Here is a 17,955-nt window from a genome sequence, read left to right on the forward strand (position 1 = left end):
GTGTGTGTGTGTGTGTGTTTGTGTATATATAATACCGTACTATACATACTTCTGTTTATTAGTTCTTTCTCTGGATATGGATAGCATTTTCCTTTTTAGGTCCTTTGTAATTGATTTAAGTATTTATAATACTCAAAATGACTTAGTTCAAACCTGTTCTTAGAACAATATTGCTGTTACTGTGTACAACATTCTCTTGGTCCTGCTCATTTTACTCTTTCTTATTTCATGCAAGTATTTCCATGTTTTTCTAAAATCAAGCAACTCATCATTTTTATAACAGAGTAGTATTCTCTTACAATCATATATCACAACTTGTTTAGCCATTCCCCAGTTGATGGCCTCAATGTCCATTTCTTTGCCACCACAAAAAAAAAAAAAAACAAAAAAACAAAAAACAGCCCAAACCAAACAAACAAACAAACAAACAAAAAACTAGAAAAATTTTAGGACATACAAGTTCTTTTCCTTTTTTCTCTAATCACCTTGGGAAACAGACCTAACAGTGGTATTGCTGGGTCAAAGGGTATAGGCAGTATACTCTTTGAGTATAATTCCAGATTGGTTGGATCGGTTCCACCAACAGTGAATTAGTGTTCCAGTTTTCCAAATTCCCTCAGACATTTGTCACTTTCCCCTTCTATCATTTTAGCTGATTTCATAGATGTAAGATGATATCTCAAAGTTATTTTAATTTGCATTTCTCTAATCAATAATTATTTAGAGCATTTTTTCATATGACAATATATAGTTTTGATTTCTTTATTGAAAAACTGCCAGTTTATATCCTTTCACCATTTATCAATAGAATAACACTTATTCTTATCAATTTGATAAAGTTCTTTATATATTTGAGATATGAGACTATCTATATGTCTATAAAATTTTTCTCCCAATTTTCTGTTTTCCTTCTAACTTTGGCTACATTAGTTTCATTTATTACAAAACCTTTTAACTTAGTATAATCAAAATTATCCATTTTATACTTCACACTGCCTTCCTCTTTCTTGTTCATAAATTATTCTTCTATCCACAAGTCTGATAAGTAATGTGTTCCATGGTCTTATAATTTTCTTTTATCTCCCTTTATATCTAAGTCATGTATTCATTTTCACCTCATCCTGTTAAATGATATAAAATATTAGTCTATGCCCAATAATCTGCCAGATTGCTTTCCAGTTTTCCCAACAATTTTTATCAAATAAATGTTTATCCCAAAAGCTTAAATCTTTATATTTGTCAAACTCAAGTTTACTATAATGTTACATTTGCTACTGTGTATTGTATGTCTACTCTGTTCCACTGATCTACCTTTCTGTTTCTTAGACAGTACCAGATAGTTTTGATAATTACTGCCTTCTTGTATAGTTTAAGATTTGGTACTGCTAAGCCTCCTTCCTTTACAATTTTTTTCATTAATTCCTTAGATATTCTCAACCTTTTGGCCTTCCAGATGAATTTTGTTATTATTTTTTTCTAGCTCAGGAAAAATTTTTTAGGGGGAATTTAATTGGGATGGCATTGAATAAATTGATTAGTTTAGATAAAATTGTCATTTTTATTATATTGGCCCTGCTTACCCATGAACAATTAATATTTTTCTAATTATTTAAATCTGACTATATAAAAGTGTTTTATAATTATGTTCATGTAATTCCTGGGTTTGTTTTTGAAAGGTATTCTCGTATTTTATGTTGTCTACAGTTATTTTAAATGGGGTATCTCCTTCCCTCTCTTCTTGCAGGATTTTGTTGGTGGTATATAGAAATGCCGATTATTTATGTAGGTTTATTTTATATCCTGCTACTTTGCTAAAATTGTTAATTGTTTCCACTAACATTTTAGTTGAATCTTTAGGATTTCCTAAGTATATCATCATATCATCTGCAAAAAGAGATAGTTTTGTTACCTCATTGCCCATTCTGATTCCTTTGATTTTTTTTTCTTCTCTTATTGCTGTTTCTAGCATTTCTGATACAATATTGAATGATATTGGTGACAATTAGCATCCTTCTTTCCTGATTTTATTGGGAAGGCTTCTAGCTTATTCTTGTTACAAATAATGCTTGCTGATGGTTTTAGGTGGATGCTTCTTATCATTTTAAGGAAAAATCCCTTTATACCTATGCTTTCAAGTGTTTTTAATAGGAATGAGTATTGGATTTTATGAAAAGCTTTTTCTTCATCTATTGATAGAATCATGGGATTTTTATTACTCCTATTATTCATATAATCAGTTATGTTAATAGTTTTCCTTACATTAAACCACCCTTGAATTCCTGGTCAAAATCCCACTTGGTCAAAATGTGTAAACTTTGTCTAATATACTGTTGTAATCTACTAGCTAGTATTTTATTTAGGATTTTTGCATCCATATTCATTAATGCAATTGGTCTTTCTCTGTTTTTACTCTTCTAGTTTAGGTGTCAGTACCATATTTGTTTCATAAAAGGAGTTTGGTGTAGGACTCTTTCTTTAATATTATTCCAGATAATTCATTTAATATTGGAATTAGTTGATCTTTAAATATTTAGTCGAATTCACTTATAAATCCGTCTGGTCCTGATGCTTTTTTCTTAGGAAGCTCATTTATGGCCTATTTAATTTGTTTTTGTTTTTGTTTTTGTTTTTCTTCTTTTTTTTTTTTTTTTTTTTTGGTTCACAAAGCAATAAGGGTTAACTGACTCACCCAGGGTGACACAGCTATTAAGTGTTAAGTATCTGAGGCTGGATTTGATCTCAGGTCTGTCTGACACCAGGGCTGGCTCTATCCATTGTGCCTAGCTGCTCCTTTTTTTTTCTTAATTTATTTTCAAACTTGAATATTAAAACATAAATACACATTAAGAAAAGAAAAAATATTATAAACTTAAATACTCAAACTTATATAGAAAATAAGTTAAGGAAAAAAGCATTGCTATATGCACTGTAGAACATAAGAGAATTCAAATTATTATACAATAAATTTCCATTTAGGGGCAGTTAGGTGGCACAGTAGATAGAACACTGGCCCTGAAGTCAGGAGTGCCTGAGTTCAAATCCAGGCTCAGACCAAACACTTGGCACTTACTAGCTGTGTGACCCTGGGCAAGTCACTTAACCCCAGTTGCCTAAAAAAAATAAATAAATTTCTGTTTCAAGAAAGCCTATATAATAAATACTACACATTGTGTTTTGAGCTGTCCATCATTTCTTTTCTTCCTTGTAAGTTTTCTTTTGTTCTCTGCTGTGCAATTTTTACTTTGTTCTTTCCCCCCTCCCAGTGCCCCTTCCCTCAGCCTCTCCTCCCCTCCCCCAAGAAGGCTATAATTAAATGTGCTAATGTGTGTATGTATCCACATATATACATATGTACACATGCATATACATACACATATATACACATAAATATATACATATATACATACATACACTTACATATACTTAAATATCTATAATCACTCATACGCACACACACACACATTCATGCATCTGTGTAATACTGTTCTGTATTTATTTGTCTCTGTTTCTCTGAGGGTGGATAACGTCTTCCTTTAGAGGTCCAAGTCTTTCTCTATTTTTCTAAGTCCACCAACTCATCATTTCCTGTACCACAGCAATATTCCAACCTTATACTGTCTATTTATTTTAAGTAGTCTACAACAATATTGATTAGTATGGCTGACATGGTATAGTTTCCATTTTTGTCTCTTCTGATTAAATCTATTTTAGCTTTAACTTTTTCTGAGATCATGATTACTACCCCTACCTTTTTCCCCCTAATAAATTCTGCTCCTGACCTTTATTTTATGTTTGTATCTCCTGATTCCTTTGCTTTACTTCTACCCCCTAGCTTGCCCTCCTATTACTTAATTTACCCTGCCCCAAAGAACCCTCCCTTATCCTCTCCCTTCCATGTAAAATTCCTCCCTTTTCCTTTTCCCCCTCCCTAAGCCTTTTATTTCTTTTTGAATTTAGAAGATTTTGTTGTTTTTCTAGCTTTATGTGTATTATTCCCTCTTTAACCCATTCCTAATGAGGGTAGGGTTCCAGAACTACCAGCACTTCTTCCCTGTCTAATTCTGTGTCAGTTCTTTCTCTCACACCTCATTTGTATAAGATAACTACTCTTTTATCTTTTCCTAAATGGTTTTACTTTTTTAGAATCACATTATACTCAGGTTTACCCCAATCTTTCTTTTGAAATCCCAATGACTAATAACAGTCTTAGACATACAATTTTCATTTCCTCATAGAAAAAGTGAACAATCTGTCCTTACTGAGTCCCTTGTGATTAGTCTTTGATGTGCATCTTATATTTCTGTTGGATCTTGTATGTCAAATTTTCTATTAAGTTCAGGACTTTTTGCAACAAAATCCTGAAAGTCTGGCAATTCATCAAATGTCCTTTTTTGTTTTCATTCAGGATTATGCTTAACTTTGCTGGGTATGGTATTTTTGGCCAGAACTCCGATATATAGTTTCACAAGACCTAAGGTCTTTTAGTGTAGCCGCTGAGAGGTCTTGTGTGAGTCTAATTATGTCTCTGCCGTATTTGAATTGTTTTTTTCTTGTCGCTGAAAGTTTCAGAATCTGGCTGTGATATTCCTATAGGTTTTGTCACAGCATCTCTTTCAGGTAGCGATCAGTGGATTTTTCCTATTTCTACTTTCCTCTCTTGTTCTAACACTTCAGGACAATTTTCTTATTTCTTGCATTATTGTATCAAGATTCTTTTGTTAATCATAGCGTTCAGGTAGTTTATTCTTATGTTTTCTCTTCTTGATCTGTTTTCCAAATCAATTGTTTTTCTTATGAGATGTTTCACTTTCTGCTGTTTTTAATTCTTTGTATTTTGTTTTGTTACTTCTTGGTCTCTTATAACATTGCTGGCTTCCCCTTGCCCAATTCTAATTTTCTTTCTTTCTTTTTTTTTTTTTTTTTTTGCTTAGGCAGTTGGGGTTAAGTGACTTGCCCAGGGTCACACAGCTAAGTAAGTGTCAAGTGTTCGGTCTGAAGCCGAATTTGAACTCATGTCCTCCTGACTTCAGGGCCGGTGCTCCACCTAGCTGCTACCCCAATTCTAATTTTCAAGGAGTTGTTTTCTTCCTTAAGATACTGGATCTTTTTTTCTAGTTGGTTGACTTTCTTATCATATTCTTCTTGTTTTTCTTAAATTGTTCCTATTTTTTATTTTAATTTTTCCTCAACCTTTCTCATTTGATTTTTAAAGTCTTTTTAAAGTTCTTCTATGAATTCTTTTTGGGCAGATGACAATTTGACTTTACTTTTTGGGGCAGGAGAGGCTTTTTTCACTTCAGTGTCTTCCTCTGAAGAAGAACTCCAGTCTTCTCTATTCCCATAGTAATTTTCTGTGGTTGGATTCTTTCTCCTTAGTAGCTAACTTTTTGTAATTACTCCTAGCCCTGGGGTATGGGGGATGGTGCCTCTGGCCTTAGATCCTCCTTCAGTTCTCCCCTCTGGCTTGGAACTGAAACCAAGAACTCCATCCTCTTCTATGGGCCCACAGCCAACAGTGTCCTGCCTCACTGCTCCTGCATTTGCCAGGCATGTGTTGATTCCTTCTCACCCAGGGCCATGTCATGGCAGCACGGCTGGGTCTGGCATCCTTTATTAGAAGAGGTTCCCTCAGTTTTAGCCCACTCAGATGCCTGACTGCCTACAGTGTCTGGGAGAGGAAAATTCCTGTTGCTGAGGCCAAGGCTACCTCCCAACCCACCTAGACCCAGGGCTTGCCACTTGCTGTTTTCAGTGGAACTAGCCTGGAGGTGTTTACTCTTCACAGGGCCCAAACCTCAGCCCTCAAATCTTTCTTCAGATCTTCTCCAGTTATCCTAGGAGGACCACTGTTCTGCCCCAACTCTTGTTTATTTTTACAGCTCTACATTAACCCTGAGGTTATTTTGTCTTGTTTGTGGGGGCTACACTAAAAGACCACAGGTCTTGGAACATTATATATCAAATTGTAATACAGTTTGAGATCTGGTATAGCTATGCTACCTTCCTTCAGTTTTTTTAATAAAAGAGTAAAAACTGAAATTCTGACCAAAAATACCATACACAGCAAAGTTATGCATAATCCTGAATGAAAACCAAAAAGTACATACAAAGCAGTAATCATCAAAATAAAACAATCTGGTACTAGCTACAAAATAAATGGATAAGTGGATCAGGGGAATGGATTAGGCACACTACATACAGTAGTGACTGACCACAGTAATCTAGTATTTGATAAAGAAAAGATCCAAGCTTTTCAAAAATTCACTGACAAAAACCACTGGTAAAACTGGAAAATAGTTTGGCAGAAACTAGGTACAGATCAGCATTTCACACCCTCTACCAAGATAAAGTCAAAACCGGGTACGTGATTTAGACACCTAAATGGTGGTGTAAATACACATTTAGAGGGGAATAATGAAATAAGAGGGTGAGGGAATAGGATTGAGGGGTATAGAAGGATATTTTAGATTGACAGGAATGGGATAAAGAGGGAATAACATATATTTGGAAGGCTATAAAAGTTTTCTAAATCCAGATAGATATAAGAGGGTAAGGAGAAAACATAGGGGGAGAGGATAAGGGAGGGATCTTGGCAGGGAACGGGGTAGGTTACATAACAGTAGGGCAAGCTAGCAGATAGAAGTAAAGTCGAAGAGTCACAAGAGATAGAAAATGAGATACACACAAACATGAAATAAAGATCAGGAGTAAAATTTATTAGGGGGGAAAAACAGGGTCAATAGTCCTGATCTAAGACAAAGTTAAAGCTAAAATCAATTTAATGAAAAGAGAAAAATAGGTGAACTACATACCATATTAATATTGTTTTAGGCTATTTAAAATAACTAGACAGTATAAGGTTGGAATATTGCTGTGGTATAGGAAATTATGAGTTGGTGGAATTAGAAAAATATGGAAAGACTCTGACTGATGAAAGAAAATGTTATCCACCTTCAGAGAAACAGCAAACAAGTATAGTATGGTATAACATAGATACTTACAAATGTATATGTCTATATATGAGTATGATTTTAGATATCTGTGTGTGTGTGTATCCATACTTAATTATAGCCTTGGGGCGGGAGGAGGGAAGGAAAAGAACAAAATAAAAAGTGCATGGCAGAGAACAAAACAAAACTTACAATGAAACAGAGAAAAGATGAACAGCTCTGAACACAGTATGTAGTATTTTTTATTTAGGCTTTCTTGAAATGGAAATTTATTGCTGTATATTTTGAATCATCTCTTACATTCTGCTGTGCACATGGCAATGCTTTTTTTTCCCTTTCCTTATTTTCTATTTAAAGTTATATGTTTCTTTTTCTTTTCTTTTTGTGTATTTAAATTTAAAATAAATTAATTTTTAAAAAAAGAATCCCTCCCTTGTCCTCTCCTTCCACCCTGCTACTTTTTGATCTACACACCCTTTTAAAAGTCCTTCCCTTATTCTGTCCACTTACCTTCCTATTTCTTTATAAATTTAAAAGAATTTTATACCCTTCTAAATGTATATGTTGTTCCCTCTTTAACCAGATGAGAATAAGGTTCCAGTACTACCAGCTCTCCACCCCCCATGCTTTCGCTGTAATAGTTCTTCCATTTACACCTCTTTTGTGTGGGATAATTGCTTCATTTTACCTCCCCCTACCCAGTTTCATTTTTTAAAATCATCCCATCATATTCAACTCAACTCCAAGCCTTCTGTCTATGTATGCTCTTTTAAACTACCCAAGTAAGATAACGTTTTCTCATAGAAGTATATAACACTTTCTGATACGAGTACATAACATTTCTCATACAAGAAGTAAACAATTTGACCTTGTGGTGTCTGTTATAATTGGTCTTCATTGTTTACCTTATGCTTCTCCTGGATCTTATATGTCAAATTTTCCATTGAGTTCTGGTCTTTTATTGTCAAAAATACCTGAAAGTCTTTCACTTCCTTAAATGCTCCCCCTCTTTTTTTTTTGCATTCAGGATTATACTACTGTGCTTTGCTGTGGGTAAATTATTCTGCAAACCCAGCTCCTTTGCTCTTCAAAATATAATGTTCTAAGCCCTTCAGTCTTTTAATGTAGAAGCTACTAGATCTTGTGTTATCCTGACCATAGCTCCACAGTATTAAATTATTTTTCTTGTTGCTTGTATTTTCTCCTTAACCTGGGAAATTTGAAAGTTGGCTATGATGTTCCTGTAAGTTTTCATCTTGGGATCTTTAAGATGGTGATAGATGGATAGTTCTTATTGCTATTTTACCATCTTGTTCTAGAACTTCAGGGCAATTTTCCTTAATGATTTCTTGCAATATTATACCTAGATCCCTTTTTTATTTTAATCATAACTTTCCAGTAGTCCAACAATTCTTAATATTATCTCTGTCTGATCTGGTCTGTAAATCTTTTTTTTTTTTTTTGCTTTTTGGTGAGGCAAGTGGGATTAAGTGACTTGCCCAGGGTCACACAGCTAGTAAGTATTAAGTGTCTGAGGCTGGATTTGAACTCAGGTCCTCCTGATTCCAGGGCCAGAGCTCTATTCACTGCACCACCTAGCTGCCCCTATCAGTTTTTCTAATGAGCTATTTCAGTCTCTTACATTTTTTCATTCTTTTGATTATGTTTTATTATTTCTTGGTGTCTTACAGCATCATTAGCTTCCCCTTGCCAGATTCTAGTCTTTAAGAGGTTATTTTATTAAGTTTTTAAATCTCTTTTTCCAATTTGTTGACTTTTTTCATAATGTTCTTGATTTTCTTATTTTTTTCCCCTAACTTTTCCTCAACCTCTCAAGTCCTTCATAAGATCTTCTTCTTCTTCTTTTTTTTTAATCAAACCTCAATAATATGGAAATATTCAGTGGTAAAATATTATTGACTTCTATTTTTAGGTCTATGATTTTGGAATCCTTTGTAATTAGACAAAAATCATCCCAATGAAAACAAAATCTCTCTTATTCCTAATGTGTTCTTCCTGGTAATGGAAAATAGCTCATCAGCCATCTTTGGTATGGTAAACATCCATGTAGTAGAAGACAGTTGTTATCAGCCTTCTTTCATCTGCATATTCCTGATTCCTCACATCTTTTCTCATAGGTTTTCTTTTCCATTGCTTTGATCATCTTTGATCCTCCCCCTCTTCATTCTCTCCAAGTTTTTCATTTCCCAATTTCAAGTAGCTTCAGTGCTCTAATGAGGTCCTGGCTAATGCTGTATACTATGAAGGAAGTAAAATCATCTTTCTCCCTGGGAATGCATAATTAAAAAACAAACTAATTTCTCCATTAAAAAAATCTATAACAGAATCCAGGTTTTGTTAAAAATAAAAAAAGAAAGAATAGAATAGTCTAAAAGTAAATAATCCACAGGAAGTCTGAGGACTATTTAAAAATATCTTATTGAAAGCCAAGGAAAATAAAAGCCCTGGAAATGAATCAGAAGGCCTGAATTCTCTTCCCATTTACATCATTCATTAACTGTGTGACCTTGCTCATATCCCTTCATATCCCAGAGCCTCAGTTTCTTTTTTTTATGATAATTTTTATTTTTATTTATTTTTTTGTTTTCAACCTTTACTTCCACAAGATTTTGAGTTACAAATTTCCACCCCATCTTGCCGCTCCCCCCACCCCAAGATGGCATGCATTCTAAATACCCCTTCCCCTAGTCTGCCTTCCCTTCTATCTCTCCCCCCCTTCTCTTATTCCCTTCCCCTTCTATTTTCCTGTAGGGCAGGATAGATTTCTGTAACCCATTTCCTGTATTTCTTATTTCCCAGTTGCATGTGAAAATATTTTTTTAAAACATGTGTTTTTAAAACTTTGGGTTCCAAATTTTCTCCCTTCCTCCCTCCCCACCCACCCTCATTGAGAAGGCAAGCAACTAAATATAGGTTGTATATGTGCAGTTATGCAAAACACTTCCATAGTAGACATGCTGTGAAAAACTAACTCTATTTCCCTTAATCCTATCCCGCCCACCCCTCCTCAGAAGTATTTGCTTCTGATTACCCCCTTTCCCAATCTGCCCTCCTCTCTATCATTCCCCTACTCTCTTGTCCCCTTCCCCCCCCCCCCATTTTCCTGTAGGGTAAGACAGATTTCCATACCCAATTGAGTGTGTATGTTATTCCCTCCTTAAGTCAAATCCTGTGAGAATAAGATTCACTCATTCCCTCTCACCTTCCCCCGTTTCACCTCCACTGTAAGAGCCTTTTCTTTTCTGTTGGGTTTTTTTTTTTGTGGGATGATTTACCCCATTCTACCTCTCCCTTTCTCCTTCTCCTAGTATATTCCTCTCTCATCCCTTAATTTTATTCTCCAGATATGACCCCTTCATTTTCAACTCACCATGTGCCCTCTATCTTTCTATCTATCTATATCTATATATACATATATATAATTTTTCCCCTCCAACTACCCTAATACTGACAAAAGTCTCATGAGTTACAAATATCATCTTTCCATGCAAGAATGTAAACAGTTCAACCTTAATAAGGCTCTTATAATTTTCTCTTTCCTGTTTACCTCTTCATGTTCCACTCGAGTCTTGTATTTGAAAATCAAATTTTCTATTCAGCTCTGGTCTTTTCATCAAGAATGCTTGAAAGTCCCCTATTTCACTGAATGACCATTTTTTCCCCTGAAGGATTATACTCAGTTTTGCTGGGTAGGTGATTCTTGGTTGTAGTCCTATCTCCTTTGCTGTCCAGAATATCATACTCCATGCCCTGCGGTCCCTTAATGTAGAAGCTGCTAAATCTTGTGTTATCCTGATTATGTTTCCACAATACTTGAATTGTTTCTTTCTGGCTGCTTGTAATATTTTCTCCTTGACCTGGGAACTCTGGAATTTGGCTACAATATTCCTAGGAGTTTTCCTTTGGGGATCTCTTTCAGGAGGTGATCGGTGGATTCTTTCAATTTCTATTTTGCCCTCTGGTTCTAAGATATCAGGATAGTTTTTCTTGATAATTTCTTGAAAGATGATGTCTAGGCTCTTTTGTTGATCATGGCTTTCAGATAGTCCAATAATTTTTAAATTCTCTCTCCTGGATCTATTTTCCAGGTCAGTTGTTTTTCCAATGAGATATTTCACATTGTTTTCTAATTTTTCATTCTTTTGGATTTATTTTACAGTGTCTTGATTTCTCATAAAGTCACTAGCTTCCAATTGCTCTATTTTAATTTTTAAGGAAGTATTTTCTTCAGTAAGCTTTTGGACTTCCTTTTCCATTTGGCCACTTTTGCTTTTTAGGGCATTCTTCTCCTCATTGGCTTTTTGGACCTCTTTAGCCATTTGGGTTAGGCTATTTTTTAAGGTGTTATTTTCTTAAGTATTTTTTTGGGTCTCCTTTAGCTAGCTGTTGACTTGTTTTTCATGATTTTCTTGCATCACTCTCAGTTTTTCCTGTACTTCTTGCTTCTCAAAATCCCTTTTGAGCTCTTCCAAGGCCTGGGACTGATTCATATTTTTCTTGGAGGCTTTGGATGTAGGAGCTTTGGCTTTGTTATCTTCTTCTGGTTGCATGTTTTGATCTTCTTTGTCACCAAAGTAAGATAATAGAGTCTGACTCTTTTTGTGCTGCTTACTCATGATACCGGCCAATTCCTTGAGTTTTAAACTCTTTGTTAAAGTAAAAGTCTGCTTCCAATGTGAAGAGTGTACTGTCTCAAGCTTCGGGGGTTTGTACAGCTGTTTTCAGAGCTACTTCTAGGGACCTGTAAATTTTCAGTTCTTCCAAGGTGCTATGATAAGGCGCAAGGTGTTTCCTCTCCGCTGCCACAACAAACTTCACCACGCCAGGATCACCCCTCCGAACTGTGACCTAGATCCAAGCACCAGTAGAGCAAGAGATTCCTGCCTCAGCACTGGCAAAGAGATCCTTGCAATCCCCCTCTGATCAGCCACTTGATTCCCCCTCAGTCTGTGGGCCAGAAGCTCAGGAAACAGTCACTTCCCCAGGCCGAGCTCGAGACTTGTGGCTGAGACCTAACTGCTCTCTCACCACAGTCACAGACTTTTCCCACTGACCTTCCACGTTGTCTTTGGGTTCCTGGGTTGAGAAGTCTGGAAACCACCACAGCTGCCCGCGATTCAGTCCTCTGAGGCCTGCTCCAGGGTTGCTTCGACCTGGGCACCCACACTGAACTGTGCTCCTCTCCCCGCCCAGTGCGATATACCTTTCCAATCAACCATTCAGGTTGTCTGTGGCTGGAAATTTGTTTCATTCTGTCTTTTTGTGGGTTCTGCTACTTTAGAATTTGTTTAGAGCCATTTTTTTAGGTATTTGGAGGGCTTTGGGAGAGAGCTCAAGACAGTCACTGCTTTCCCTCCACCATCTTGGCTCCGCCCCCCCCCCCCCCCCCCCAGTAAGATGTTCTAAGAACTCTTTTTGGACATGTAGCAATTTCACATTTTTCTTTGAAGTGAGAGGGGCTTTTTTAACTTTATATCTTCTTCCGAGTATAAACCCAGATCTCTTCTATCCCCATAATAGCTATCTTTGGTCAGGTTCTTTCTCCTGTGTTAACTATTTGTGTGTGTGTGTGTGTGTGTGTGCGCGCGCGCGCGTGCGTGCGCATGCATCCTCATATATGTGGCTTATTAATATAGTCTATTCTAGTCCCAAGGTGTGGGGAATGATGCCTCAGACTTTAGGTTTTTCATTCTGTTGTTTTCTGAGCTCTGCCAGGGGCCCTACCTCAGGTACTCCTCTCTGCCCCTGAGCCAAGGCTAGTGCCCCCAGCTACACTGTCACTGCAAATGCTCTTGCTCTTGTCAGTCAGTCCCTTTCCTGGCTGCAAACTTCATCTCACCCCTCTGCCCTGGAACCAAAACCAGGATTCGACTCTCCTGCTAATGCTGACAGTGAGCAGGGTCCCTGCTCCTCTGCTACTGCACTCAGTAGGCATGTGCTCACTAATCCTCACCCACCTGGGCCTGGTGTCCCACAAGAGTGCAGGGTCCTTCAATCCTCCCCTGATCAGCTATCCCACCACCACACTGTAAGGTAAAGTTTCCTGAATCCCAGTTGCTTCCAGGGCTTGTTGTTTGTTAATTTAGGGGAGTCTGCCTGGAGATGTTTACACTTCATTGGGCCAAACCTAGGCTCTTGGAGGTCAGGTGTTTCCTGAGTTGTTCTCCAGTTGTCTTAGATTATTTCTGCTGCTGAAAGTTCACTTTGAGGCAATATTTTATCTTGTTTGAGTGAGAATTTTGGAGAGCCCAGTATTTCCTGTCTTATTCCACCATCTTCCCTAGTCAAGATTTCTTGAAAAACACAAGAGATAGCATCGCCAGTTACATTTAGCTCTAGAACCTCCAACAGTCTTCTCTGAGAGAGCCAGAACCACTCAACAGAGTTTGGCATAAGCATCTTCACAGGAAAAGAAGGTTCATGGGATGCTTAGGCATGGATTAATTGGTAAAGAACCTTCAAACAGAGAGAATCACAGATCCATTTGTGTGTTTGTAGTTAAGGAACCATTATGTATTTGAATATCATTCTAATCAATAGAATTATGTAACAAAACATTGATGATATTAGCTGAAATGCTTTCACATAACTATATTGATAGAAATTCTTGTTATTCTTTAAAGAGCCAGACTTTTTTTTTTTAGGCAACTTTATATGTCATTTAAAAAAGCCAATTTAAGGAACTATAGAATTTTGGTATTTTCATTAAAATGTTTTACTAGGTAAATGAGGTTGCTTTTTTTATTTAAATATTGCTGATTGTTCTAGAATGTTAAAAAGTTAAATTCTTTTATGAATGATGAATAACCTTGTTTTTACTTATCTTCAAGATTTTCATCTCAAAATGATGCCAAGTTATTTTCTCTTTTCTTCAGTGTTCTTTCAGATCGAAGTTGTTTAAGAGTTACAGCTGGACCTCCCTCAGTGGATGTTGATGTCAATATTCAGCGAACTTTGGAGGACAGTTTAGCAACTGAAGCTTATGAACGGAGAATAAGACGTCTTGAACAGGAAAAACTTGAGCTTAGTAGAAAGCTTCAAGGTAAAGAATGTTTTAAGGTAGTGCTGCCACTGTTTTGTACTCTTATGTGATAGATAGTGCTAGATACAGAAACAAAAATTAAATAGTCACTGTTCTCAAGGAGCTTATATTCTGAAGAGGGAGAAAACAGGGATATGTGAATATATAACAAACATTTTCAAAAATAAACAGAAAGAAATAGGAAAGGATAGAGGAAAGTATTAACAGTTAGAGGTATCTAGAAAGATGTAGACTGGAGCTGAACTTTGAATGAAACTAGTTCTATTCTAAGATCAGAGCTGTGTAGCTAATATAGTGTATCCATGGAGGACAGCCTGTGGAAAGGAACAAATATAGAACCCCTAACATGGGGAAAAGTATGAAAGCCAGTAAAGCTGGTCCATGAAGTAGAAAAAAAGAAAATATCTATCTGTTGTTCTGTTTTTCCTATCAGCTCAGGGAAAAGGCGAGGAAATAATCAAGGGAATTATGTGCTTTTCCCTGTTTAAAGAGAGCATGAATGGTGTGAGGGCTTTCTGAAATGGAGGTTTGAGGAGGAACTCAGTGATTTGAGAAAGAGACCTTCGGTGTGAGGAAGACGCCAATGTGAGAAGGCCACTGGGGCCAAAGTAGAGAGATGGTCCTATGAGTTGTGGATTAGGTCAAGTTATGTACAGGATACCTTCCCAGTTCGTTAGGCATATGTTCTTAAGATGGCAAGAATGAGAACATTTGTGAATTTTGTTCTAGAGTCATAATACTTTTATGTCTGGACTTTGTCATTAACTCTGCAAGGATTTTTCCATATGTCTGTTAATGTAGTTCATAAAATGCATGTGAGTCACTGTTATCTTATTTTTCCTTCTTTCTTTTTAAAGAATCAACACAGACAGTCCAGGCTCTGCAGTATTCAACTGTAGATGGCCCATTAACTGCAAACAAAGATTTAGAAATAAAAAACTTAAAAGAAGAAATTGAGAAGTTGAGGAAACAAATAACAGGTAAATTTCCATAGTTCATTATTAATATTTTCTTGTAGACAGAAATAGTTCTCCAGAGTGCTTATCAATTAAGAAAATGGTATCTCTCTATTAGCAAATACCATTCTTCCAGTGTTGTACTAATATCATAGTGAAATTATGGATGACACTTAGTATTTATAGCAGTATCTCCTATAATCCTTTAATATTGTCAAGAAATAGTAATTTTTTTCATTTAAGATACTTGTACATTTTTATATTGATTTTTTTATTTATATCATGTGTTGTAAACCTGTATATGGTAATTTTTTGATCTAGTCCAGCATCTTCATTTTATTCATAGAAATTAAGACCCAAACAGATGAAATGACTTAAATAGGATCTCAAAGCTGGCTCATGTCAGAGTTATAAATCAGAGCTCAGGTCTCTCACTTACTGTTGGAGTTTGCTTTTTACTCTGCTACAATTTGCCTTTTCATTATTAAGCCTTTTAAGCATATAAGTAAATTATCATTTGGTAGCAGTGCTGTTAAGAAAAGATATCCGTAATTACATAACCATTCTATAGATTTCTTTCAGGTCATCTTTTTTCTACTAGTCAATAAATATGTGTCTTATCACCTTCTACATATGGTGACTCTAAACACTTAGTGTAGCAGTATTGTCAACAGGATCCAATCAACAGTTAGGATCCTCATACAGGTGGCTCTCAATTACCTAACATTCTTTTCCTTTCTGGCATAACCCAGGCTTTTTATCTGGGAGTATGTGTCAATCATGATGTCACTCATGTTTCTTTACCTCTGACTATCAGTCACACTTCTTCCCTTCTGAATCAACTTGTTGTTTCAGTTGGTTAACATTTAATTAAATATGTACTATGGGCCAGTTATTGTGCCGGTCGCGCCGTGCACTCTCCTCCTATAAGGAGCAGGCTGCCAGGGTCATACTTACCAGTCTTCGGAGCCCACCCACGAGCTGATCAGGAGGTGCAAACACTCGAGCTTTATTCAGAGGCTATCACAGCAAGGCCAAGCAGGAAAGCAAGAGCAAGAGAGCAGGAACAAGAGAGAGCAAGCTCTGACCCCTACCGCCCCTATATACCTTCCTAGCCCCTCCTCCTCAGCCCGCCTACTAGTCATTGATTGTAGGATCAGATATCGGAAGGGGATGTCTGGGGTTAGCACTGCACCAAGGGAGAGGATGTGACGGGAAGCTAGGCTCAGATACTGGAAGGATACGTCTGGTGTTAGCGCTGCACCTAGGGAGAGGACATGACACAGGAGGCTAGGCCCGGATACAGGAAGGAGACGTCTGGGGTTAGCGCTGCACCTAGGCAGAGGACTAGACAAAGGGAGCTTGTTCTCTGCCGTCCCACTCCCACGTGGCACAGCCCCCTGCCTCAGGAGCACATGCTCTGGCTACTTCCCCATATCCTGTTCCTACCCCAGTTCACCACAACTCCACATGGCACAGCCCCCTGCCTCGGGAGCGTGAGCTCCGGTTACTTCCTAATATCTTGTCCCTGCCCCAACTTGCCATAACCTCCACGTGGCACGTAGCCAACATCAGACAATCCCTCACAAGTTATTACGTTGGAAACAAAGATTCAACGATAGAAAATAAAATAATCTGCCTCCAAGTAGCTTATGCTCCACAGAGGAGAGAACTTTACATCCTCTGCGTATATAGACAGACTAAACACTGTGGTGAGATATATATTTTCTTTCCTCTCCCTGACTGTCATGTAAGTTAAGCTAGTTTTTCTTCAGAGGGTATTTAAACCATCCTTTAAGCCATCCCTAATTGGCTCAGGGGAATAAAGGCTCATGCTGTTGACATCACTATCTGGTACCTTGAGTAGTCAGTCAGTAAGCATTAAGTGCCTAATATGTGCGAGAAACTGTAATAAATACTGGATTCACAAAGAAAAGCAAAAGACAAACCTTGTCTACAAGGAGCTCAAAGTCTAATGTAGGGAGAAAACATGCAAATGATTATATACAGACATGATGTAAACAGGATAAATTGGGCATATTTTCAGAAGGAAGGCACTAAGTTTAAGGAGGGCTAGGAAAGACTTCTTGAGAAGGTGGCACTTTGGCTGAGATTTAAGGGGCATATACACACATACACATATATACATATATACGTACACACACACACACACATATATATATATGTATATAAGATATATTACAAAGGTAGAATTGATAGGACTTGGCAACCAATTGGATGTGGGGAAGGGAATGAGTGTGAAGATTTGAAGATGATGCCTAAATTGTAGGCTTGAATTACTGGAAATATGGTGGTATCCTTGACGGTAACAGGAAAATTAGGAAAAAGGGGAGAACTTGGCCAAAAGGGCGATGGAGGAAAGATAATAAGTTTAATTTTGCACATATTGAGTTTAAGATTGTCTGTGAGACATCCAATTTGAGATACTCAAAATGGAGTTGGATATTCAAGACTGGAAGTTATAGAAGTTAGGGCTGGATACATAGATTTGAAAATCATTGGCACACTGATGATAGTTGAATCCATGGTATCTGATGAGATCTCCAAGTGAAAGAAAATAGAGGAAAAAGAAAAGAGGGCTCAGGAAAGAACCTGGGGGACATTGGTGGTTAGTGGATGTTACCTGGCTGAAGATTTGCAAAAAGAGACTGAGAAGGAGTATCCAGACAGGTAGGAGGAGAACCAGGATAGTATCACAAAAACCTGGAGAGAAGAGAATATCCAGGAAAAAAGGGTAGTCAGAAGTGTCAGAAGCTGCAGAGAGATCCATAAGGATAAAGACTGAGAAAAAGCCATTAGATTTGGCATTTAACAGAATGTTTTTAACTTATGAGAGAGCAATTTCAGTTGAATAATGAGAGTAAAAGCCAGACTGCAGAGAGTTAAGAAGAAAGTGAGAGGAAAGAAGTGAAGTCATCTTTTGTAGATAGCCTTCTCAAAGTATTTATCCACTAAAGATATGGGA

The 17,955-nt window shown here is 37.0% G+C and overlaps 1 protein-coding gene across 2 annotated transcripts in view; it reads left to right on the forward strand.

Moving 5' to 3' along the window:
- LOC114049604 (serine/threonine-protein kinase MRCK alpha) overlaps positions 1-17,955 on the forward strand; it is a 410,500-nt gene that overhangs the window by 255,197 nt on the left and 137,348 nt on the right. For both annotated transcript variants that reach the window (XM_027870863.1, XM_027870864.1), the window contains exons 10-11: positions 13,847-14,013; positions 14,871-14,993. In XM_027870863.1, the coding sequence (XP_027726664.1) occupies positions 13,847-14,013; positions 14,871-14,993 (290 nt within the window). The remainder of the gene's footprint in view (positions 1-13,846; positions 14,014-14,870; positions 14,994-17,955) is intronic.

The sequence above is a fragment of the Vombatus ursinus genome, unplaced genomic scaffold (genome assembly GCF_900497805.2).
Source record: "Vombatus ursinus unplaced genomic scaffold, bare-nosed wombat genome assembly UNPS02014798.1, whole genome shotgun sequence".
In the NCBI taxonomy this organism is placed as follows: domain Eukaryota; kingdom Metazoa; phylum Chordata; class Mammalia; order Diprotodontia; family Vombatidae; genus Vombatus; species Vombatus ursinus.